The 25985-nt window shown below is 38.2% G+C and overlaps 2 protein-coding genes across 7 annotated transcripts in view; one reads left to right on the top strand and one right to left on the bottom strand.

The window, feature by feature from the left end:
- Window positions 1–963: 963 nt before the first annotated feature.
- On the bottom strand, window positions 964–7398 carry LOC107311989 (PGAP2-interacting protein-like). The gene is made up of 4 exons (XM_015858971.2): window positions 6302–7398; window positions 5629–5690; window positions 4440–4595; window positions 964–1355 (listed from the first exon to the last, which is right to left on the bottom strand). The coding sequence occupies exons 1-4, from the start codon at window positions 6476–6478 to the stop codon at window positions 1265–1267; spliced, it is 486 nt and encodes a 161-aa protein (XP_015714457.1). The 5' UTR covers window positions 6479–7398; the 3' UTR covers window positions 964–1264.
- A 189-nt stretch (window positions 7399–7587) lies between these two features.
- The window catches only part of DOP1A (DOP1 leucine zipper like protein A), a 58172-nt gene continuing 39774 nt past the window's right edge, over window positions 7588–25985 (top strand). For 3 of the 6 annotated variants that reach the window (XM_015858981.2, XM_015858976.2, XM_015858980.2), the window contains exons 1-8: window positions 7588–7690; window positions 17647–17838; window positions 19221–19402; window positions 21988–22158; window positions 23069–23258; window positions 23787–23885; window positions 24387–24486; window positions 25820–25929. In XM_015858981.2, the coding sequence (XP_015714467.1) occupies window positions 17701–17838; window positions 19221–19402; window positions 21988–22158; window positions 23069–23258; window positions 23787–23885; window positions 24387–24486; window positions 25820–25929 (990 nt within the window). In that variant the 5' untranslated portion in view covers window positions 7588–7690; window positions 17647–17700. Of the gene's footprint in view, window positions 7691–7820; window positions 7842–17646; window positions 17839–19220; window positions 19403–21987; window positions 22159–23068; window positions 23259–23786; window positions 23886–24386; window positions 24487–25819; window positions 25930–25985 lie in introns of those variants that run through there. The other 3 variants (XM_015858983.2, XM_015858979.2, XM_015858978.2) reach the window with 2 other exon arrangements.

The raw sequence follows: 25985 nt of genomic DNA, 5'->3' as shown, positions 1-25985 counted from the left end.
AAAAAAAAAAAAAAAAAAAAAATAATCCTGAAATTTGCCTAATTGGAAAAAAAAAAAAAAAAAAAAAAAGGAGGAAGTTTCAAGCTTTTATGAGTACTATTTTCCTTCATCATGCATGAATAAACTGCTCATATTACAAGGTATCTGTAGAGTCAGACTATGGAAAATAACAAGTAATGTGGCAAGCTAATGTTATGTTTTGTACAGGCTGTGGAAAGGCAAACCTGTGTCTGGACATGAGTCAGAGCTAGCACCAGAGCATGCTGCAGAGAAGTGAGCAGACTTTGTACCACCATGCAGCACTGGTGCCACTACCCGATGAAGGCTGTGAGAAGAGAGAGAGAAGGCTGCTGGCATTTGCAGATGAAAACTACTGTCAGCACAGGGAATAGAAATTACAATCAACTTTTCTCCCTTCACAGAAACTGTGTTATGGTAATCATGATTAAAAAACTTCCATGCTGCATTCACATAAATGTCAAATAACAGTAGCTACTCAGAGGTGCCTGATGTACTTTGTAAAAACACTGCAGCATCTAATAACTTGTTACAGTCTGTAAGAATCACAGTTTTCACCAATACTGTGCCAGTCATCTTCAAATTGTCCTAAAACTGCATTTGTTTAAGAATGTAATGTGCAATAACAGAAGATAGAAGTGAAAAGCGTGCATACATTCAAACACAGTTTTTGCATGTCTCCTAATTAAGTATAGTCTCATTTCTATTTTGGAAAGAAAAAAAAGAAGAAAAGAAGGCCAAGTTTGTTACTGTAATAGCAACAGAACTCCAAAATGCAGCATGTATCAACAGATTATCCTCACTACCACATTATTTTGCTGTGTCATCAAAAAAACCTGGAAGTTTGCTGCAACTCCTTGCTTATGTCTGCTCTGAGGAGCTATTAAGAGAGGAAAGGAGTCCTAGCTTAACACTGAAGAAAAGGATAGATCCATTAAGCAATGACACAGTACAACACATGATATGTTTAATAAAACTGAGTTGATTATTGCTAATGCAAGTTCCAATTTTTGCTTTCATACATACAAAACAGATACCTGGCTCAAGAGGATTCCAGTTTATTAAAATATATGCAACTTCCCTCTCACAGCAATGATAAACAAAAGAGTTGCCAACTATTACGCAGATGTTCAAAGTGTTACAAAGCACGGGAACTCCTCATTCTTAAGCAGTGTATCCTTTTTGGCTGCCACTTCAGTTTCAAACAACAAACCTTTCTTGCTGGTCCCCACGATACGTTATTTTCTTATTCTGTTTGTTTAAAATATTTAGGGGTGCTCATATGAAAGTGGTGAATACTCTCATCATAATTATGTCCATCTTTATAAGATCCAAACCTAAGAAAAATATTCCATGAGGCAAAAACATTACAACAAAATTTAACTCATGCAATTAAATCATACACTTCTATAGCATGGTTAATATTTCTTCTTAATGATCTAGACAGTTCATTTTAGAAACAGGCTTCTATCCATCTTACATATAAATCATTACCTAAGTCAGCTACCTACTTAGAGGTCTTTGAGGATGGAGACATTTAATTACACTGATTGGATTAATGCCATGGGCGCTCTATAAATGGACCATGGTGTGAGATACTTCTATCCAGTAAAATCCTATGCTCTAAGTTTTTTCCACTGACTTCAGTTGGGATAGTATTTCACCCTCCACTGTATACAAAAACCAAGTTCTACTGTTAATACTCCATATATGTTAATATCTACTGTTAATATTGCAGATATGAAATTATGTTGAAACCTTTTCATGTTCTGTTTAAGTCCCAAGAGTTTGATTATTGCCTACAAGGTTGATGGATCTGCAGAAGTGAAATATAATACTTACACAAAATAGAGATGCTAAATAACAATGCCAGAGGGAAAAGATAAAAGAAAAGAAAGAAAGAAAGAAAGAAAGAAAGAAAGAAAGAAAGAAAGAAAGAAAGAAAGAAAGAAAGAAAGAAAGAAAGAAAGAAAGAAAGAAAGAAAGAAAGAAAACAGCAATATCAAGAAATAATTTTTCTCATGTTAAAAATTCTTGTCCTTTTTGTCTCCTGTACACATGTAACGACCTGCCATCAGATATCTTCCTTGACCAATTTGCTCAAGTTACATAAAGTATTTTAAAAATACTTATAAAAAGAGCATTTAAACACAAAAATATCGTTATGTTTGTTGTCTCTATATATTGTGGCATTAAGATCACTGATACCTCAGACCTGCTGAGAAACATTGAGATATTGTTGTCTATTAAATGACTTCCCGCCACATCACTTGGGCAATCATCCTATCAAATTAACCCTCTCAGAGGTTTCAATCTGGGTGAAATAAACCATTACCTCAGTTTATGGTCAACACAGCAAAAACCTGAATTTTCCCCAAGGCACATGCCAAGTCAGTAAAAAAAAGTTGAAATCAGAATTCCGAATTATTGGCCTCTTTAACCTTCTGTTTTGATTTGGGGTACCGACCACCTTAAGAACTAGCTTGTTCCTAGACATTCGCGTATAATCATCTCCTTAATGTTTTATGAGAATATACTGACCTGGGATTGAAATGGATGTCCTTCAGGAACTTGGCCTGGATCGAACTGACAATTCTGTCATTGTTCAACATAGTTTACTAAGTCATCCTGGGATCTACATTTGGCCATTTTGGACTTCTGAGTCAACTTAAACCAGCGTGAGATATGCGGGCGATAAGCCCACCTATAGATCAAGAGTAAGTTAGCTTGAAAGAAAGTAAACTGAAGGCAGCTTCATCAACACTCCTTATTGAAATGTCTCTTTTTTTTCCTCCACAGGAGTTATTTTTTTTAACCTACCAATAAAACGTTTTCAATTTCTCTGACTGTCAACCTTCAATAGATATTGCAGTGCCACTGTGAACATGAGCATCATCATCAAACGTCAACAAGCAGAAAACGGAAGGAAAATGAAACTTGTGCTTGACAAGAAAAAATAAATCCCTAGATCTCGAAACTTCATTTGGGCTTAAAGTTCCAGTTTAGGATTGGTTGGCCATACGTGTACTAAGCTCACCAATGACAACCAAAGAGGATTCTGAATCAACAAAAGAACTCAGTATCAGTGGCAAGAGTAACTACAAAAATGAGATTGACAATGGCGGGGATTTTTACTCAGTATAGTTATTAAATGAGAGGTATCTAGTTTACTGGGTAATGCTCTCTTACCAACTGCCAGAATTTGGCAGTTATTTTGGATAACCTGGATTTTCATTCTGATATAAACGTCAAGCAAGAGGATGCTTTACAAGAAATTTGGTATCGAAAATATGGAGTGCAACATCCCTGCAAAAGTAAGCTTGAACATGAGCTTTACTGCAAAAATTTCCACTAAATCCAGCATAAAAGCTTGCTTGGATGAGATCAGCATTTTATTGAACATACCCTACAATCATAGTTTCATAAATTCGTATCTTCTGTGTCACATATAAATTAGGGCTTAACTTTCACATTGTTAGAATGAAAGCTGCAAAGCCAGAAGAGCTGTGGATCCTGGAGAAAAGTATTCCTTAAACACCTACACAAAACAGCTTAGATCTGATGGTTGTTGGACATAGAAGGAATGAAACTCTNTCTTTTATCTTTTCCCAAATCAATGGCATTGTTATTTAGCAGTCTGCATATTTTGTGTAAGTATTATAATTTGCACTTCTGCAGATCCGATCAACCTTGTAGGCAATACATCAAAACTCTTGGGACTGGAAACAGAAGCATTGAAAGGTTTCAACTAATTCATATTCTGCAATATTAACTAGATATTAACAATATAGTGGAGTATTCAACAAGGTAGAAATCTCTCTCAAAGAAAGAAAGAAAGAAAGAAAGAAAGAAAGAAAGAAAGAAAGAAAGAAAGAAAGAAAGAAAGAAAGAAAGAAAGAAAGAAAGAAAGAAACAGCAATCAAGAAATAATTTCTCATGTTAAATTCTTGTCCTTTTTGTCTCCTGACACATGTAACGAACTGCATCAGATATCTTCCTTGACATTTGCTCAAGTTACATAAAGTATTTTAAAATACTTATAAAAAGAGCATTTAACACAAATATCGTATTTTGTGTCCTATATAATTGTGCATTAAGATCCTGATCCTCAGACTGCTGAGAAACATGAGATATTTGTTGTCTATTAAATGACTTACCACATCACTTGGCAATCATCCCTATCAAATAATCTCAGAGGTTAATCATCTGGGTGAAATAACCATTACCTTCAGTTTATGGTGCAACACAGCAGACTGATTTTCCCAAGGCACATGCCAAGTCAGTAAAAAAAAGTTGAATCAGAATTCCGAATTTATTGCCTCTTTACCTTCTGTTTGATTTGGTACCGACCACCTTAAGAACTAGCTTGTTCCTAGACATCGCGTATATCATCTCCTTAATGTTTTATGAGATATACTGACCTGGGATTGAAATGGATGTCCTCAGGAACTTGGCTGGGATCAATGACAATTCTGTCATTGTCAACATAGTTATCTAAGTCATCTGGGATTCTAAATTTGGCCATTTGGACTTCTGAGTCACTTAAACCAGCGTGAGATATGCGGGCATAGCCCAACCTATCAGATACAAGAAGAGTTAGCTTGAAGAAGTAACTGAAGGCAGCTTCATCACACTCTTAATTGATGTCTCTTTTTTTTTCCTCCAAGGAGTTATTTTTTTAACCTACCAATAAAACTTTTCATTTCTCTGACTGTCACCTTCAAAGATATTGCAGTGCACTGTGAACATGAGCATCATCACTCAACGTCACAAGCAGAAAAACTGAGAAATGAACTTGTGCTTGACAAGAAAAAATAAATCCTAGATCTCGAAACTTCATTTGGGCTTAAAGTTACAGTTTTAGGATGTGCATACGTGTATAAGCTCACCAATGACACCAAAGAGATTCTGAAATTCAACAAAGGAACTCAAGTATCAGTGGCAAGAGTAACTACAAAAATGAGATTGCAAATGGCGGGGTATTTTTACTCAGTATAGTTATTTATGAGAGGTATCTAGTTTACTGGGTATGCTCTTCTTACCACTGCAGAATTTGCAGTTATTTTGGAATAACCTGGATTTCATTCTGATATAAACGTCAGCAAGAGGATGATTTACAAGAAATTTGGTATTAGAAAATATGGAGTGCATACATCCCTGGCAAAGTACTTGAACATGAGCTTTACTGTCAAAATTTCCACTAAATCCAGCATAAAGCTTGGCTGGATGAGATCAGCATTTTATTTGAACATACCCTACAATCATAGTTCATAATTCGTATCTTCTGTGTCACATATAAATTAGGGCTTAACCTTCACATTTTAGAATGAAGCTGCAAAGCCAGAGCTTGGATCCTGGAGAAAAGTATTCTTACACTAACAAAACAGATTAGATCTGATGGTTGTTGACATAGAAGGATGAAACTCTTAACATTGCCTTTGCTATTTCTATTTAGAAATACACCAATTCTTCTCAAGTTTGATTACTTCATGACATACTTAACTGCTTATATACATCTCTTATGGAATGTAAAAATCTCACAATTAGCTACAGAAAACTGCAGTATGTATTGTCATAAGTTGAATTTAACATACCCCTTCTTTAACATACCTTATTACTCCACGGTACATAATATAGCTACACCACCTATCACGATCGGTACTGTCAATATCCTATGAGCAAGAGAAAAGAAAAATATCAAACAAGGCAAGCTTTCCTTACAGCTAGGCTTCAAATCAGTAACAGAACCAATGTAACCAGTGCATAAACCTGCTGCAGAAAAATGTTTTACCTAAACACAATAGCAAGGTAGAAAGGGAAAAAACCCACAGCGTCTGACAAATCAGACGTTTTGACAAACAGGATGCAAAACTCAAATTTAAAACAAAATAATCATTTAATTTAACACTGGAAGGGGCCTATGGAGATCACCCACTCCCACCCCTATGCACAAAGTAACTGCGAGCAGGTTGCTCAGTGATTCCACAGCCACGTTTTTAATATCTGCAGGGATGGAGGTTTCACAAACACTCTGGGCCCCTCTTCTAAGTCTTGAAAACCCTCATTGCAACTAACTATTGGCATTTCCCTTGTGGCAACTAATGTACACTGCCTCTTGTTTCACTCCATCTTCTCTATACATTTCATTAAGTAGCTGAAGACTCTGAAAACGTATATATCTCTTTGAATGTCTATTTCTAAGTTACTCATTTACAATCTTGAATTTAATGTTTCAAATACATATTATCTCTAACACTTAAAGAAAGCACTGGGTTTACATTACCTGGACATTACCGTTTTCTATTAATTCAGTATAATCTCTGGATCCAGGAGCTGAAGTGATATATCCTAGAAATACAACTTGCTTAGAGCTTGTCTTCAACAACTTTGAAACAGCTATGGCCTGAAGTTTTCTGTCCAAGTCCTCTCTAAAAGAAGTAGAAAGTAATTTAATATACATTTATTTTAGCTCATTTCCTTTCTGCTATATCGTAATAAAACAGAAATGAGGCTGATGCTTTTTTATTCCTTAGTATGAGAGGCTACAAAAGTCTATAGAAAGCATGCAGATTCAAAATGGCCACTGTGTTGAATAAAAGCCAGATGGTAGCGGTAGATGTAATCAGGGTTCTCTTCCCAATCATTATTTGAGCAACAAATTTCTACACCAGAAGTTTTGGTTTTAATACCTATCTCATTGCTAGGCGATGCGAGTGTAATTGCTTCTGGTTATCTGAGGCTTTGTCTCTGCCTGCACTTGAGATTTAATTGCACTACCACAGACAGTCTGGTGCATAATAGGGACTTCACATGCCAACAAAACCTTTTACTTTTATGATGGACAAATCATAGCAAAAAGTAGTCTTAAAGTCTGAGTCACATGGTTTACGAAATGTAATTTAAGACCTATGTCATCCCATGAGCATTTACAACATTTGCCAAGTATTTTCCACCTTTTTAACGGATTTACACAATAGTTCCAACATGACCAAAAGTAATAGTGTAAGTATAGCCTGGTAAATACTGCCTTGGAAAGTAGCCCTTGTCCTTGTCATAATATCCAAGGCGTTTCTCTTTCACTGATTCTTCATACTAATCACTTTAAACAGTTGGTAGACTGGTCTACACACCATTGATTTTAGAATGTGATTTTGGAATTTGTAATCCCAAAATAAGATAAGGATTGAAATGCTGCTGTGCTTTCTGAATAGTAATAATTCTGAATGGAGCAAATGCATTAGGGAGAAGGAGCAGACAGAGAGACTATTTAAATAGAAGCCTGACCTAGATATATGAAAAGTTGCCAGCTCACTCAACAGCTCCTTCAAGAAATACACTCTCAAGAAGATGGGTTCCTTTAAAGGATACCATTATAGAAGTAGTTGTCCAGTCTCTTAGCTTATGCCTTCCTAATCAGCAATAATTAATTATTTTTTTTTTTTNCAGACCTAGAGCCGTGCAGAGCCCCCTCGTGCTCTACGTTGTATGTGAGACAGACCTAGAGCCGTGCAGAGCCCCCTCGTGCTCTACGTTGTATGAGACCCCCCCACCCGCTGCTGACGCGTCGCTCCGCCAGGCGGCGCGGTGTGTCTGCGCGCGGGGCACGCCGGGAGCTGTCAGGGTGGCGCGGGGCGGCCGGTGGCGGCGCGGCTCTTCCGGCGGGGTCGCTGAGGTAAGGCGGCTCCCCGCCGTTCCCTTCTCCCTTCCCTTCCCCCCTTCGGGAGCTGAATTCGTCCTTCTCACCCAACAGGCAGGCCCGTGTGCCGACACTGCCTTCCCTACCGGCTCGCCGAGCAGGGCCGGGCCGGCGGCGCGGGCGGCAGGTGCGGGGGGAAGCGGGCAGTGCGCTGTGCGGCTGCTCACCTGTGGCGGCCGGGCCTTTAACGCTGAGCGGGCCCCGCGGTTTGGAGCGGCGGCACCCGGCCGTGCCCGCGGGGCAGCCATCCTACCCGGGGGGGTGTCCCGCTTTGACCTTGAGCTGTTGGCCGCTGTTTGGTTCCGCTGGCCGCAGTGTGTGATGATGATGTTGGGAAGGATGTGTGGGTAATGCCGTGTGTCAGCACGGGGTTAAACTCCCATCTGTTGATGCTGGAGTGGCCTTTGGTTTTGTGGTGGTTAAATTTTATCTGGTGATGCGTTGTATCTTGTGATGCCCACTTGATAAATATACGACGGCTTCTGTGCTGAATGTTTTTACATATAACATTTGCATGCCTGTTACAATAACCAGAGGCCTAAGCAGTTTGGCTCTTTAAATATCCTAAAACCTGCTGGAGATGAGCAGTGCTTCTGGTGAGCTTGCTTTGGGGGAGTCCTTGCATTCTCATTGCTGAGCAATTAGCATTCCTATACCTTCTGCCCATATGCAGTAATGCTGTAGGTCTCAGATAACTGCACAGTGTGTTAGTTCTGCCTACAGAATCGAATCCCCTGTGGCACAAGTGGTAGAAGTGCCGCTCTGCTACACAGGAGGCTCGAATCCCGAGGGTTGGACTCAATGATCTCTAAGGTCCCTTCCAACCCGCCCGAGACTGTGATACTATGATACAGGAGTGGGAACGGTTGGAAGACTGTTAAGCTGTAGTGTCCTAAATGTTTGCAGGTGACTCTGTAATTTGTAATTTTGTTGCCAGGCCTCCATCTGTATCTATTCTAAATGCCTATGTATCTAAATATTTACATGGACTAGCTGTCAAATGTGCCTTTCCTTTAAATATGGATACATTTCCATAAAGCAGGATGAAATGCAGTAATATCCCTCTGCACATTTAATGATAGCGTGATGTCTGAACACTGTGGTTATCCAAAAAGTACAGTCACCTTTAATATAACATGGATGAATAAGGGTGAGTGCCAGCTTAGAAAAAGGCAAAATGTCAGCAGCATAATTCCTGGTTTTCTTCTAACTGAAATGAGAATAGGCACTTCTGGAATCTAAGTAGCCTGTAAATGAGAAATGGGTGAAGAGAGCTGCATCTCTGACTTACTGAATGTCATATTTTCGCGACCTGTTGGTGACGCCTGTGACAGCAGGTATTTAAGCAGCATCTTGCACAAATAAATAAGCATACATCTTCCAGTTGGGCTGTGGCTGTACATTTTAGTGCACGGTTATGTTCATAGGAGAGGGTATATTTATTTTGGCAGTGCTTTTTTTGTGCACAAATGCTGGCATACTGTACTGACCACTAGAAACACTCATCACATGCTCTGCAAACTAAACTGGTAAGAATGCTGTCTGTCTGGTATAGGTGGAATTGTATTAATCTGCCATTATTACTCACTACCAAAGCTACTCGGGAGATGGTTTTGGTGTAGGGAACCTGCTTTGGCAGAGGGTTGGACTCGATGATCTCTAGAGGTCCCTTCCAACCCCTACAATACTGTGATTCTGTGATTTTGCAACACTGGTCAATGCAACAGTTCTCTCATGTAGACAGTGATAGAACTAGAGGCAATGGTTCCAAGCTGCGCCAGGGCAGATTCAGGCTGGACATTAGGAAGTATTACTTCTTGGAAAGGGTAGTCAGGCATCGGAATGCACTGCCCAGGGAGGTGGTGGAGTCACCGACCATGGGAGTGTTCAAGAAACATTTGGATGTTGTGTTGATGAATATGATTGAACTGGGAATTATTGGTAATGGTTGGTCTGGATGATCTTCTAGTTCTTTTCCAACCTTGATAATTCTGTGATTCTATAACACTATTTTTATCAGTTTATTCTAATGTGGTTTATTCTATGGTATGTGCTTTCTCACTAGAGAGATTTCAGATATCTGTGTAGTTGAGCATGAATAACTGGAGACACTGATGGATTTTTCCATTAGTAAAATTTTCTGTAATGAGGAGAAGCATTAGAAACTTGTCCTTGGATATAACCTTTTATTAAAAAGCATAGCTAAGGAATGGTGCTTTATTTAATCTGATTTCTAGTTTCTTTGTAAATCAGAGAGAATTTAATCTTTTATGTTCTTTCTGGTTTACTCCTGACAACAAGAAAGTGAACAAGTTTTGGTCTGATGGAGTTGTTTCCAGAGCAGTCATAAGAAGACTCTAATTTACAAAGCTCTCATCTCCAGACCAGAATTACAGAATCACAGAATGACCCGGGTTGGAAGGGACCTCAAGGATCATGTAGTTCCAACCCCCCTGCCTGGCAGGGCCACCAAACACACACATTTACTAGATCAGGTTGCCCAGGGCCCCGTCCAACCTGGCCTTGAACACCTCCAAGGACGGGGCATCCACAACCTCTCTGGGCAGCCTGTTCCAGGGCCTCACCACTCTCCTAGTGAAGAACTTCCCCCTAACATCCAACCTAAATCTTCCCTCTTTTAAGTTAAAACCATTTCCCCATGTCCTGCTGTGTGTGATCAGACACATGGTAAAATACAACTACAATCTAGGTTATATGTACGTATACACGTGGCATGCACTGTTACTTCAGAATTTAAATGGGCATCAACAGGTAGAAATAAGTGAATTAAGATTTCAAAGTCTATAAAAAAGGAAATTAAACAGAGTGTTACCCAGATGTGACACTGGTAAGACTCAGTAGGAAAAGAAATATCAGAATTGTTTGGAGACAGAAGGCCAAACTTACCTGAAGCTATGCATTAGAACAACAGGTATGGGTGAGTTTTGTTTAATTCTTCAATGTTAAAGTTATTGTGAGCAAAGAATAAAATAGATGAATAAAGGAAGAAATTATCAGGCTTATTTATTTATTTAAAGTTGGTGGATTTTGGTTTAAATTCAGTATTGGAATGCTGAAGATGTCACAGTGTGAACTCAGTATTACGTTGGAAGCAAGGCTCCTCTCTGAGAAATAGAGTAGGTGGTAACTCAGTGTAAAGCAATGAAACTCATGTGGTCCTTCGTTGTTTTCTAGGCTGAAATGTATCTATGAGTTGGCAAACTCTTCTTTAAAGTGAATGCAGTACAAATTTGGGTTTAAGTAGGTTTGTGTTCTTCACTAGTAGAGTGGTTAGGCCCTGGAACAGGCTGCCCAGGGAGGTTGTGGATGCCCCGTCCTTGGAGGTGTTCAAGGCCAGGTTGGACGGGGCCCTGGGCAACCTGATCTAGTAAAGGTGTATGTTTGGTGGCCCTGCCAGGCAGGGGGGTTGGAACTACATGATCCTTGAGGTCCCTTCCAACCCGGGTCATTCTATGATTCTGTGAGTTGTTATCATTGCTGTGGTGGTTTTTTGTTTGTATTGTTTTTAAACTTCCTTACTGCATTAATTGGATTTACTAGTTGGCTGACAGTAAAGCATAAGCAAGAATACCTCAAGCTAAGTCCATAGTCAGTAAATGGTTGGAGGAGGTCAGAAGACCTAGCTAGTTAAAAAGCCTTTCCAATTAAGGGTGTAGTGGCCACTTGAGGCAATGAGGCTGAAGCATATAAAAGCAAAAATTAATTGCAGTTCATTTAAAAACCTTTTCTTGTTACTGTGTTCAGATACCTGGAGAGAAGCTGGCTCTTTCAAATGATGAACCTACCAGTTGCTGCACGGTAGGGTGGGTGGGAGTCGAGTGAGTGCATGGGCAATGGCTTTGAGAGCATGGAGCTCACTGTGCGCAGTGATGATGCACAGCAGGGGTGCAGGTGCATAGACACTGCAGCACAAACACTCACTTTCCTGCTGTTTTCTCCAGCCTTCCAAATTTGTGTGGTTACCATGGATCTAGCTATGTCAGATAAATACTTGCCATAGTCTGTTCAAAGTAACACAGACAACCTGCTTTCCGGAAGACAGACTTGTAATCTTTTTATGAAGGTCGGGAAATTGCTAACTGTGACGTTGTCAATTTGATTGTGGATAACTGAAAAAGGCTGCACTAATACAGCATGATAAGCCCAATACAGGGTGTCAGCCTGTTAGTAATTGGTTGTGCTGCAGGGAATATCATCACAGTATCACAGTCTCGTGCGGGTTGGAAGGGACCTTAGAGATCATCGAGTCCAACCCCCGGGATTCGAGCCCTGTGTAGCAGAGCGGCACTTCTACCACTTGCGCCACAGGGGGGATTCAAACCCGGGCCTCCGGTGTTGCAAGCGGCACTTCTACCACTGCGCCACCAGGGCACACAATAGGTGATAGACTACACGTGTTACGCTTCTGAGATAGGATTTAATGTTTCCCCTTTGTCTTGACGTGGTCACAGTAACTGGCTTACTCTGGGTGGTTACTGTTCATGTTTAAATCAGTCAATACAATCTTGAATGTTATATCTTGCCATTGGAATGACTGAAATGTCAGCACAGGGGTTTAAATAAAGGTTACTCTACTATAGAAGACAATCAGAAAATGCCTTTCCATATATTGTTTATTCTTTTTTTTAAACAGATGCTTTGCTGTTAGAATTTGAGTTCATTATAAAGACTGTGTAAGCTGAGGTGAAATGAAATTTAAGGAGGAAAACTCTGCAAAAATGTCAAAACAGTAGAGGTCAAATTCTGAGTGTTTTTCTCTTCCTTCCTGCAAACGTGTATCTGAATAAGAGGGAAATGCTGACTGTTTCTAGCTCTATGATCATAGAATCATAGAATTACCCAGGTTGGAAAAGACCTTGAAGATCATCAAGTCCAACTGCAGCCTAACCAGTACCCTAACTCTAAAAACCCTCCACTAAATCCTATCCCTGAGCACCACATCCAAACGGCTCTTAAACACAACCAGGGATGGTGATTCAACCACCTCCCTGGGGAGCCTATTCCAGTACCTAACTACCCTTTCTGTAAAGAAGTTCTTCCTAATATCCAACCTAAACTTGCCCTGGCTCAACTTGAGGCCATAAGTATATGATCTTGATTTGTGTCCTTAAATATTGAACAGAGAAGCTGATTACTGAAAAGGCCTGCTGAATGTTCCTTAAGAATTATTGAGCTTGTTACTTATTACTCTTGATGAACTCATATCTGGTGTATGTCAGACTCTAGAATACCATAAAAGAGCAAAAGCAGGAAGAACACCTTGCTTATCTTATCTATTCCCATTGGAATTCTCTTGCTGATAAACTGAGAATCTTTTGTTCTTTCTTCCGTGACTTCCCATGTATCTAAAGGAATAAAATATGTACTGTGTTTGTATGGGCAGGTGTTTGGGTTTTTTTTAAACGTAGTGATAAACTTGTTTCATAGATTCTGAAGCCAGTAGGGAGCACATCCATTTAGTTGCTTAGTTTTTGTATTACAGGCCGTGTTTGTTGATTCTCTCGTTCAAACAAGAATTAAATGAGAAAGTCTCTCCGAAAAACATTTTGTGTTGATTTAGAAGTTGTCAATATGAATAATGACATTAAAAGGAATATGAACACCTGACTGGGTATCATTTTTTTCTGTGGAAAAATAGTTCTTACCTATGAATTTTTATTAGATAGAAGAGTGTACTGGGTAGTTACTTATCACATTAATAAGTTTCATATTGTCCTTTAGATTCCTGAGGGGTAGCAGTGAGGTTTGGGCTCATTCAACGTACAGTGAGTATATAGCTGTTAGTCATACCTCATCTTTTACATCTTTCATTACTGCATTTAATAGCAACTAGCTGAAACAACAAGCTCAAGCTACTCTCCGAATCATAGAATTACCCAGGCTGGAAAAGACCTTGAAGATCATCAAATCCAACTGCTGCCTAACCAGTACCCTAACTCTAGCAACCCTCCACTAAATCATATCCCTGAGCACCACATCTAAATGGCACATCCAGGGATGGCGATTCAACCACCTCCCTGTGGAACCTATTCCAGTACCTAACTACCCTTTCTGTAAAGAAGTTCTTCCTGATATCCAACCTAAACTTGCCCTGGCATGAAGATATGTTTTTAACACAATTTGAATATAAGAGGACTCAGTAATTTTAGAAACAGATTAGTTATAATCAGAAAGTCTTTATGCCTATTGGTAGAAGAAAATATGTATTTCCAGTACAAGACTCTTATATTAAGACACTAGCTTGGCATTTACAGTAGTTTGCTGTTTATACTTTTAAACACTTCTGAGGCAAAATGAAGTGTAATGAATTGCCAAATGATAGGACTTCTGTGCTCTGTGTATTCAAATCTCTTCATGTTAAGTATAGCTAAGTAAAAATGTTTCTGCGGTTATCAGTTTGGTATGTGGTACAGCTTAAAATTAAACAGCAGTACTGTGAAATATGAAATCTTTCTTATCTGCTTTTTGGTTATCTGTTTTTCTTTTGCTGTACATTCCATAGCTTGATTCACTGAATAACTTCTGCTGTTTTTGTTTGAGCTTTGATCATCTTGAATCAATCCAAGTTGTTGACTTTCAGATTTTTCAAGCACTTCAGGAAGACAGAGTCCTGTTTTTCACTCAGCCATAAGTGGGTGCATTTATGTATTAGCTGAATAAAAGATGATAATGATACTTTCTCGACTCAAAAAAGCCCAACCATTATTCGCTGTGTTAAGTTCTTCCTCAATCCTTTGTGCCTGGGAGAAGGAGAATCATATTGCTTTTGTACGTTGGTCCTTTCTTCTTTTTAGCGTTAACATTGTACTTTACATTTGGAGATCAAATACTGGCAGCCTTGCTACAGTCTCTTTGAGAAGTCTGTTGGTATTCTATAACTGTTTCAAAGCAAAACTGTTCTCTTTCTGGTCTTAATCCAAAGTGAATATGGTTGTTATAAAATGAAACCACACAGAATAAACCTTTAAGTAAAAAAAAAAATCAGGTCTAAGTCCTTTGTGCCATTGGGGTATTAGGAAATCTGTTGGTTTAGCACTCAGAATATCTTTTGAAATAATACTCTGTATTTCTGTTTTGCCTTGGAGACAGTTTGTCATTAGCCTGACATCAGAACCAGAAGTGCAAAAAGTTGGTAGGTGTAGACCTTGCTGTTCACTCCTGCTTTGATAGACTTTTACTCCTTTTGTCTGTTACTAAGTACTTATTTTCTTCTTTTTGCTGCTTTCCTTGTAATGCTGAGATGTGAGCAGGACAAGAACAATGTGAGAAGTAAAGCAGTAACAAAAGTAAAAGAAAGTAGTGTGGAATCTTGGTTGTTCTCAAAGAGATAAGGTCAGTAGGATGAGGGAAGAAATAAGAAAACATCTGGTACTGTGACACAAAGGTTGGAGGTTAGTGGCATCTCAGAGTTCCCTCTGCACCACCTCATATGGCACTGTGCTGCCTCTGACTAAAGTAATACTTCCTTTATAAAATGTTCTTCTGGAAAAAAAAAAAAAAGAAAAAAAAAATGAGGCTCTGGAGGGTTAAAGATGAATTTGTGTGGATTGATCTGCAGAAGCAACTGCTAAATAAAGGGACAAAAAAACGGGAACAGAAATCTGCTAGAGTGCTTATCTGATTAGCTTGATGCAGCCATGGCATTTCAAGTCTGATTTATGGCTGTGATTTGGAGATGCTGGAACATGCTTTCTTCACATTTACCTTATGGAGTGCTGAAGAGAGAAGACATACTGCAATCCTATATGTGATGAAAAGTACAGTGACAGTAGTGGGCTGTTACAATCATGTCCTCATTTCTTGTAGTCCAACCCAAATGCAGCAGCCACAGACACAAAGGAAGATAAACTACTTACCTTTAGAAGGCCTCAGGTAGGCAGGGATCTCCAGCAAGACACTCTCACCTCCACTGCCAGCCCTTAAATGAGGTCTGGGAGGGGGGTCAGTCCTGGCTTCACCCCTTCTGATCACTCAGGTTTGTTGCATGCAGCTGAGCTCCCCTGGGTTGGCTTTGCCTTCCCACCAGGTGCTCAATCACTGGTTCAGGCCATGACTTAGCATTACCACTACAGTTTATAGTGTTGAGGGTTTTTGTATGAATTTGCTTAAGAGTTGGCTTTCAGGCAGCTGCAAATGGTGAGCAGCTGATCCCAAGGCTTCAATGTTTAGACAGTGATGAGCTCTTATGAGAGCTATTGATGGAGTTAGGAGATTGCACACTGTTTAGGGTAAAGTGCTGCTTGAAGGAAGAGGTAGATAAAATATAAGTTTAAGGATTTTGTGTCCTCATCAGGAGTTTTAAACTGACAATATATGGTAAAAGGTAAAAAGGTTTGTTTTGGATCCATGTCCATGTTGTGCTTATTACATGAAATAATACAAATTGAATTTTCAGTCTTCTTTAACTCATTCAAAACCTTGAACTTTACCTAGTAGAATTAAAAATATATATATCCCTCAGCTGTAGAACCACCAGAAATCAGAATATCGCTGCTTGTTTCTATTAGTGTTTCTGCTCTATTATTTCATAGACGCTTATAATTTCAAACATTGCCACTATTTTGCCATACTGCTGCTTGCAGAATTGGTGCCAATGAGGCTGGCTCTTCAGTCATGATGAAAGATCTCACCAAAGCTGTTGTTTTCAGCATGATTTCTATTTATTGTACCTGGTAGGCAGTCTTGTGAATGCAATTTCTTTACTGTTACTGCTATTTCATGGTTGTTTTTTATCTGTGGTGCTTCACTCTATGATCATACACACGGTTTTCTTCCTGCTTTCCTTTAATCAAGACAGTGGAGAACAGCATTTGTTGAGTGTGAAATCTTTTCAGAAGTTGAATATCAGACAGTTCCCAAATGGCTTCAGATAGAAGGGACTCAAAAGTCTCCTTTCATAGAAATGCACAATTGAATTTCCCATTATGGATCGTAAGTGCTTGAGGCTGAAGTAGCATTGAAAGTGTGTGTGTGTGAGGGAGGGCGGAGGGGGGGAATGGAAAGAAAATAAAAATAATGATTGAATTTCATGAAATACTTTCATAGGGCATAAATCATTTATGAGGTGCTGTTTCACAAAATAGAACATCATCGTTACCTCATGTAAATAGTGTGGGATTAAAATATACAGGGAAAATTTCAAAAGCCTCTGATTACAGGGCACTGTTAAACTTATGCTTTTGGTATGTGTGAACGATAATAAAAGAAAGGCTGAGTAGGGTGGTATTTCTGAATTGGAATATGAGTGCTCTAGAAGGGTTGAGGCATGAAAGTACTTCAGAATGATGCGTGACCTCGTGTGCGCTTCGGTCTTCTATTTGGAAGTAATTCTAAAGAAAATAAAATGGTGTTTTCTGTTTTCAGAAGGGCTGATTTGTGGTAAAGTGCTGGTGGGGTTTGTTTTGTTGTTGTTTTGTTTGCTTTTCCTTCTGTTGATGGACTGACTCCAAGGTAGAAGTGCCGCTTTACAACACTAGAGGCCCTGGGTTCAAATCCCCTGTGGCGCAAGTGGTAGAAGTGCTGCTCTGCTACACAGGAGGCTTGAATCCTGGGGGTTGGACTCGATGATCTCTAAGGTCCCTTCCAACCCACACAAGACTGTGAAGGTGGGGAAAAATAAGAATCCTCTTGTTATATTGTTTAGAATATACAGCTTATGGGGGAGGGGTAAGGCATTCGTTTTCCAAGTGTTTCTTATTTTTTTAAGAGGGTTTAATTATAAATGCACTCTCCTGGATGTGTTTTAAATATCTGTGGGCAGTATGTATGCTTTCTTGTAGGATTTGCTTTAAATAGCCTAACTTCAGTTTGATATTTCTGTAATACATTTCATGAGGAAAATGCCTTGTTCTCTGAATGAAACTGTTTTCGTCACACGACTGTGTTTTTATTTGCTTGTGTATTTTGAACAGGTAATGACTGTACATGAATTACAAGCTGGTCTCTAGTGGGGACACTGTGGGAGGATGAACACAGAGGAGTTGGAGCTACTGACAGATTCCAAGTACAGAAACTATGTAGCAGCAGTTGACAAAGCGCTGAAGAACTTTGAATATTCCAGTGAATGGGCAGATTTAATATCAGCACTTGGAAAGCTGAACAAGGTATGTCCATCGGGTGCCTCTGGGGGAAAAAAATCAGGAATTGACAAGGTGTGTACAATAAATAATACAAAAGAGTAAGGTTTCAGCAGGGTGCCAACACGCCTGCAAATATTCTGCAATTTGAAATGTATGTTGAGTATGGGCAGAGAGCAATAAAATGAAACAAATGACTTTCTAAATCTTACAGTAGAATGCTCTTTTATCATATTATATCACCTCCCAGGGAGGTGGTTGAACCACCATCCCTGGATGTGTTTAAGAGCCGTTTGGATGTGGTGCTCAGGGATATGATTTAGTGTAGGGTTGTTAGAGTTAGGGTACTGGTTAGGCTGCGGTTGGACTTGATGATCTTCAAGGTCTTTTCCAACCTGTGTAATTCTATGATTCTGTAAGTAAGAGGGAATGTTGTCTATGTTTCTGGTGCAACTAAGTGCACCATCTTTTTCGTAAACACGTACTTTTGATCTCATTTAATTTTACTTAAAATGGTGTGAAAGATAGAAGCCTGTTTAAATATGAATATTTTAATATGGTATATTAGTTACAGAATTTGTTGATCAGAGAATGTTATTCTGATTCATGCTAATAGTATGCTCAATGTGGACTGTAGCTATTAATAGCTATTTGCAAATGCATACAGATTCTGTAAGATTTTGTTCTGATCAGTCTAGTGAGGAGTTTCTAGGCATCTTCAGTCAGGGTCATTTTTTGCCAGTGTGAAGCTCTACAGAATTTGGTACAGAAAAATACAGGTCTGAAGTAATTGCCTTTTGTACTTTTAATCCTATGGAAAATCAAGATCAGCAATATTGTTGGCAAAGTCAGTGGAATAGTTACTTTGTATAAACTCTGCCTTTCATAGATAAAGCTATGATATTTGGGAAGAGTAATATAAAGATGGTAGTATAAATCTGTGTCATGAAGCATTCATGCAGTTTTAGACAGTGGTAAACTATTGTATGTTGCCTTACTTTATAGCACTTTTGAACTTTTTGGTTGTGAAGTTCTTTGGGATAATTTTAGTAGTTCACTTTTGAACAACTGGCAGTGTCTCTTGATGAATGTAGACTGTCATTTTTGTCCTGAACTGCCATAGCATGATTATGGCAGAAAAGGCCTAGTAAAATTCTGCAAATAAGCTGTAAGTGCAGAGCCTATTGCAAGTGAAGTTTTGAATGCCTTGACCTTTCCAGCTGTAATGGATGTACTGTACAGATGAAAGGCATTGCAAAGAAAAAGCTCAAAAATACGCCTCAAAAGCTTGGTTTGTTGTGTGTTGTGTCTTATTGGCCATGTTTGGGAACTGATTTGGAAAACATGCATATGATGTTTAACTTTCCTGTTTTGTTCTGTTTTTCTTAATGTACCAATTTGTTCATCAGGTACTACAGAACAATGCAAAATACCAGGTAGTTCCTAAAAAGCTGACTATAGGAAAACGCTTAGCGCAATGCCTTCATCCAGCTTTGCCAGGTGGAGTTCATCGAAAGGCTCTTGAAACGTATGAAATTATCTTCAAAATCATTGGACCCAAACGTTTGGCCAAAGATCTTTTCCTCTACAGGTACTACAGTTTAAACAATCATATTTCAAATGTATCACTGAAATGCTCTTGGTTTTCTGCATTTTATGTTAATAATATTGAAGAATCAATCAATTTCTTTTGCTCAAGTTACTCATGCTTGTGTAATACTGTTCTTCTGAATACTGTATATCAGAAGACATACAGGTTACCTAAATTTCCCTGGGAACAAGCTCTCTTTTTCTAGGAAGCCTGGAATTCATTATTTCTTCACTGAAATTAATAAAACTTTGTGCAAATATCTACAGTAATTGAGGTATTAACATTTATTTCAATGTATTTACTTTTTTGCCATTATTTGTGTTATAGCTCATTACAAGAAACTTACCCTTCTGAGCCATCAAAGCAACAGTACTGTTTCTTTTGTTAGAATGCTGGGCAAGTACAAAACATCTTGCTGCCAGTCTCTGGGATTGAAGATAACGAAGGTGAAAGAACCTTGAAAAGACAGAGTGTTGTGAAAATACTATGTTTCCTAAAACTCCAGCAGGTTCTGTCAGGTGGAAAGCAGGATGTTAGCTATTTATATGCAATAAATCCATATGTATGCTTATGTGTGCACACAGAGTCACATGTGGATTTTAATCTTCAGCTAGCCCTAATGGTTGAAATTTCATCAATTTGAGCATCAACAGAATTCTGATGAGGTAGCAGTATTGTACATTAATGTTCAGAAACAAATTGTATGCCTTAAATTCAGCTATTCTGTCTTGCATGGACAATATGCTCACACATAGTTGCCTTTTTTAGGAAGGAGGAAATCTCAGTTCTATGTTGGTTGTTTTTATTTAAATTTTTTTTGGACTTGTTGCTCAGTTTTTTTTTGTTTGTGCTTTGATTCAGTAGCTGCAGTATCTCAGTAACAGTAAGTTCTAGGACAGAGAAAAATGCTACCTTGTGTAATGTAACTAAGAGCCATTGTTGCTGATGCTTGGGGGGAGACTAAGACATTTACATTATTGCATTATCAAAGATTCCAGTATTTTTCATGTAAGCAGAATGACTGTGTCTAAGCATCTTGAAGGATGAGTAGTAGCCTTACAAAGAAAGACTGTGAAATAGTGTTTCAGTTATTGAACAAAAGGCCTTTTCTGCAGAAAACAGAAAAACAAAACAATTGAGAATGGCAAGACAATGTTTCTTATAAATAAAGGCAAAAATAGATGATAGTTTTGCAGTTTGCAAAGACTTTCGTTTTTTCTGTAACATCTATAAAAGTTGTATCCAAAATGATTTTTAATAGTAGATCTACAGGTATATATTTTATGTCATATAGAGAAGATGATGAATGGACAGTCTGAAGAAGAAAAAAAAGAGCTTCAGACAAGAGCTTTCAGTCTCCTAACATCAGTCATCAATGATTTTGATGATTGCATTTATATGCACATATCTTTGATTACTGATGTTATCTGTAATCATTAGTTATATTCAGTACCAACAGCAAAAATGTTTTCATTACATAGAAAGCTCTCCTTTATTTAACTGATTATGTTTGCACCTTTTATGAATTTTGATTTTTCAAGTTAAATGCTAAAACATTTTTTTTTTTCTGTAAGTATTTTGTTGTTGTACAGTTATACAGTCAATAGGTAAATAAAGGTTGGTGTGCATTAAAAAGAGTGTGTCCAGCAGGTTGAGGGAGGTGATCCTCCACCTCTACTCTGCCTTGGTGAGGCCTCATCTGGAATACTGCATCCAGTTCTGGGCTCCTCAGTACAAAAAAGACAGTGATCTCTTGGAAAGAGTCCAATGGAGGGCCACTAAGATGGTGAAGGGCCTGGAGTATCTCCCCTGTGAAGAAAGTCTAAGTGAACTGGGTCTGTTTAGCCTTGAGAAATGAAGGCTGAGAGGGGATTTGATCCAGGTTTATAAATACCTGAGGTGTGGAGGCCATAGTGGTGAGGCCGGTCTCTTTTCAGTAGTGCGTGGGGACAGGACTAGGAGTAATGGGATGAAAGTACAGCATAGGAAGTTCCGCATGAATGTGTGGAAGAACTTCTTCACAGTGAGGGTGACGGAGCACTGGAACAGGCTGCCCAGGGAGGTGGTGGAGTCTCCTTCTCTGGAGATGTTCAAGACCCGCCTGGACACCTACCTGTGCAACATGGTATAGGGAACCTGCTTTGGCAGGGGGGTTGGACTTGATGATCTCTAGAGGTCCCTTCCAACCCCTACAATTCTGTGATTCTGTGAAAGGTTATACAGATATTTTGTACAAAATTCTATAGTGGTAGAAAGATAATCTATGATAAATAAAAAATGCTCACCAGTGTTGAAGGTTCACAGCAAACTTCACAAAGTAGCGATCTCCAGAAAAAGATCATGTCTTAGTGGTGGTCAGCCCTTAAATGAGATCTGGGAGAGGTGGAGCCATGCTCTACCCCTTCCAGTAGCACAGCTGAATTACCTTCACCTGTGCTCCCACAGCTGACTCATTGCTTGCCTCAGGTGGTTAATCGGAGGTTCAGGCTGTGATCAACAGTTTCCCATACAGTTGTAAACATAAACTGTTTCACTAGAGGAATTTCCAAAAAAATACTCATGCATGTGTATATTTTTCCCCACAGTTCTGGGCTATTTCCACTCCTTGCTAATGCCGCTATGTCTGTGAAGCCAACGTTACTGAGTCTATATGAGATTTACTACCTCCCTTTGGGGAAAACTTTGAAACCGGGTCTGCAAGGACTGTTAACTGGAATTCTGCCTGGTTTAGAGGAGGGGTCAGAATATTATGAAAGGTAAGAATGGACGCACTATTAAAGCAATATGACTGATTATTTATTTTTAATTGCAACTTTTCATTAAGTATTTGTAGATTTTATTTATTTATTTATTTATTTATTTATTGATGATATGATAGTTAATTTCATTCAGTCATATTAATTGCAACTGAATGTTATGATGTAAGATACCTAACATCTGGTGCATTGGGATCTTAACAAAACAAAGGCTAAGTTGCGCTCCAAGTCTATGTGTTAGTGGTGTTTTTAATGTGCTTGCATATTCTGGGTATTTCCAATGAAGCTTGGATCTTCAGACGCTGGGATTTTACAACTTGTACATGAAGTGCAATTGTAACTGTACCTCTTTCCTTTAGATACAGTGTAGCTGGTATGCCTACTTCAGTAGGTACAGGGCTACTTCTTTGCTACGGAGTTTCCATTACACTCAAGGAGCTACTCAGCTTGCCTCCCAAGTCTGTCTCAGTTGTGTGAAGGTACTGTCACATGAGGTGGCAGAAATGAGGGCAATAGATGGGATTGCTGTTACTCAAACAGTTGTTATTCCCTATTATTGCCAGAAATGCTTAGTGCAAGGACTGAGAGAACAAAAGATGTATCCTTGAGTAGCTGTGCTCTCCTGTTCTGTCTTTAGCAACAGTTGCTTTAAGTAGCAGATAAAAAACCTGATTGAATATAAGGAGTAGTTGGACCTTCTGCAAGCAAGCAGAAGCATTTTATATGCCAGGCTGGCTTGCTAGGTTAGATCATTGTGTCCAGTTTGCATTTGGTGCTTCACAACATGATCAGCCACCCAAAATACAATGTTAGTGTTCCTGTAAGAAGTCATTATTTATTTATTAGAACTGGGGATAGAGGCAAGGATTCTGATGCATGACCTAATTCAGATGATAACTCTATTTTGCAGAACAAACACGCTATTGGAGAAGGTTGCCTCAGCAGTGGATCAGTCTGCATTCTACAGTGCTCTCTGGGGTAGTCTTCTTACAAGCCCTGCTGTTCGCTTGCCTGGAATCACTTATGTTCTCTCACATTTGAATAGGAAGCTTTCAATGGAAGATCAACTCTATATAATTGGCAGTGATATTGAATTAATGGTAATGTTTTATTGACACCAATAACATTGGTGCTAGACTTGGTTATGTAATAACATACATCCAGGGTGGCTTAGATGTCTTCTGTATCTTTGAAAATGAAAAACATATGCATTTATTTGTTCTTTCTCCAATTAAACTGATGTTTTGGGGTACGATAAGTGTTGCAAAGCTGAATTAATGTTTCAGAAATACTTAGGTTTTACATAAAACTGTCCATTCATTACTCATCAGTTAAAAATGGTTGATTTATGTATTTTTGAAGAATATATAGTATTGTTTTGTCCTTTAATATACTAATATTATAGAGCAAAGGTTTAGTAGTTATATAGTACAGGGAATCTGTTGATTGTGTTTCTTTGGTGGTAAAAAAAGAAACAACAAAAAAAACCCAAACTATTCCTGTTTTTATCTTGTTTAATTATTTAAAATTATTTGAAAATAACTATATTATACACTGTATTTATAAGCAACTATTTTTATTTTGTGAACGTTCACTTACATCTACTTACCACAATTCTGTTACTTCAGGTGGAAGCAGTAAGCACATCTGTGCAAGATACCAGTGTTTTAGTACAACGGAGCACACTGGACCTTATACTTTTTTGTTTCCCTTTTCATATGAGCCAGGTAGGCTATTAATATAAGAGATACTAATTAACAGACTCAACTGCTTAATTATTAGCAGTACTTAGAAATATTTATTATTGTTTATTCTGTGCTTGAATAGAGTCATGTGTAAGAGTTGCTCTGATAGGTTTGGTTATTCTCATGTCATGGTCTTGGCCCTTGTTCTTTCTAACTTTATGCATTACCTTTTAACTTTTATGTCCACAAACCCAATGTAGCTTTTAATTTACCCTGATTTGATCTGCAAGCAAGATGTTAGTGTAATTTGCTTCATAGGTTTGTTTTACAAGGTATTTTCATTAATTAGAAAAAAAAAAAAATGAGTTGTTAATGAAGTCAAGCATTTTTGCGGTTCATAAAGAGTGCATACTATTACTGAGAGTCTACTCAAATAATAACTTTATTTGGGAGCATGGAATTAACTGTTTCTGTGTATGCTAAGCTGTTAGATGAGAGAAAGTGTTACTTTTCATAATTAAATTATGTTTCTAACTTCTTCAGGCAACACGTCCCGACATGATCAGAATTTTGTCAGCAGCCCTTCATGTAGTACTGCGCAGGGATATGTCACTCAACCGAAGGCTCTATGCATGGCTTCTGGGTAGGTTTGTTTTATTAGGTAATTTGTTTTAGTTTTGACTGGAAGTTGAAGAAAAATCATGTGTCCATTGGCTGCATTTTGTGTTAAGGAGAAAAAGGTTATTGGAAAATACTATATCCAATTTAGAGAACAATAGTTCCCAAATTAAGCACTGTACTAACATTTCAGCTAAGTTTGGGGGATTGGATGCATCATCTACTGTCAGTGAAGAAGAAAATTCATGCTTTTTAAAAATCACAATGTTTTTTCAGTTGTGTAAGTTTCTACAGCCATCTCCACAAAAGATACTGAAACATCAGAAAATAGTCTCATAATGAATTTTTCTGGTCCTGTTTTATGAATTGCTGGTGCCTCCATTTTGTGTATCTTTCAAGAGAGTAATAGACAATATAGCTTTGCTCATTTTGTTTTGTTTTTTAATATACTGTGCTACTTTTCATGTGTATGTAAGGGAGTCAGCTATATTTGAGGACTCTCTGAAGTCTTATATTCTTCATGAGATTAATTCTGGTTTTGGCTGTTCCTTATTGTTTTACAGCTAGAGACAGTCTTTTTATGAGTCTCTAGGCTTAAGTACAGCATTCTGTCTCTTTGAACACAGGCCTGCTTAACCATTGATAACAGTGGTTGTTTTGAGTTGCTGCTAAATTGAATTAATCTTCTTAGACTTTCCTTCCTTGTTGGTTTTTTTTTTTTTTTGTTTTTTTTTTTTTTTTGGTCAATTTTGAACAAAAACTGAGGAATGGAGCAAGATTCTGACCAACTTTTTTTTCTCCACAGGCCTTTCTGAAAATAAATAAATAAAAATGGTAAAAGAAAAGCTAGAAATCTTATAAAGCTAAAGTTTATCTTTTATATTTATTATTATAAAGTTGATTTTTTGGAATATAAATCATTAATAGGTGACTAATATTCTCTCTGCATAGGTATTTTAGTCATATCAGAGTGTTTTTAGTGATAATCTTTTTATATTTAAAATACTGGATTTTGTATTCTCTTATTAATATTGACATATTCCTATGGGATATAGTCCTAGAGTGTCTTTTTAGAATGATGCAGGCTTTGAACTCTTATCTATTTTGTGTGATAAGAAATTTGATTGGTGGTGTTGTGTGAAGTTAAATTCTGTAATTTGCGTACAAACTGCTTGTATGGAAGTATCAATTAGTTCCTATATTAAACTCTTCTAATCATCTCTCTCTTGCCAACATTACTTGGACATCATCTTGGTGAGTTATCAGTGCTAGTGTGTTGATTTTTAGTTTAAAGAAATTGACTTAATATTCTAGTATGGGACAAGTATTTATTTGCTTTGTCTTCTGTTTGCTTGAAGGTTTTGATAACAATGGTGCCCTTGTAGGACCCAGAAGTACACGGCACAGCAATCCCGAGGAGCATGCTACTTATTATTTTAACACTTTCTCTAAGGAAATGTTAGTCCAGGTAGGCATACAATATTTTATCATGGCACATACAAGTAGATACTGATCAAAATTACT

Source organism: Coturnix japonica, chromosome 3 (genome assembly GCF_001577835.2).
Source record: "Coturnix japonica isolate 7356 chromosome 3, Coturnix japonica 2.1, whole genome shotgun sequence".
NCBI lineage: Eukaryota > Metazoa > Chordata > Aves > Galliformes > Phasianidae > Coturnix > Coturnix japonica.
This window is presented reverse-complemented; position numbering and strand designations above follow the sequence as displayed.

Excerpts from the sequence above, each read along its gene's own strand:
- LOC107311989 (XM_015858971.2), bottom strand. The coding sequence starts at position 6,478 with ATGTATATTAAATTACTTTCTACTTCTTTTAGAGAGGACTTGGACAGA. Across the intron at positions 5,691-6,301 it reads TAGAAAACGGTAATGTCCAG|GATATTGACAGTACCGATCG; the intron begins GTAATGTAAACC and ends TCTTGCTCATAG. Across the intron at positions 1,356-4,439 it reads GACATCCATTTCAATCCCAG|GTTTGGATCTTATAAAGATG; the intron begins GTCAGTATATCT and ends TATTTTTCTTAG.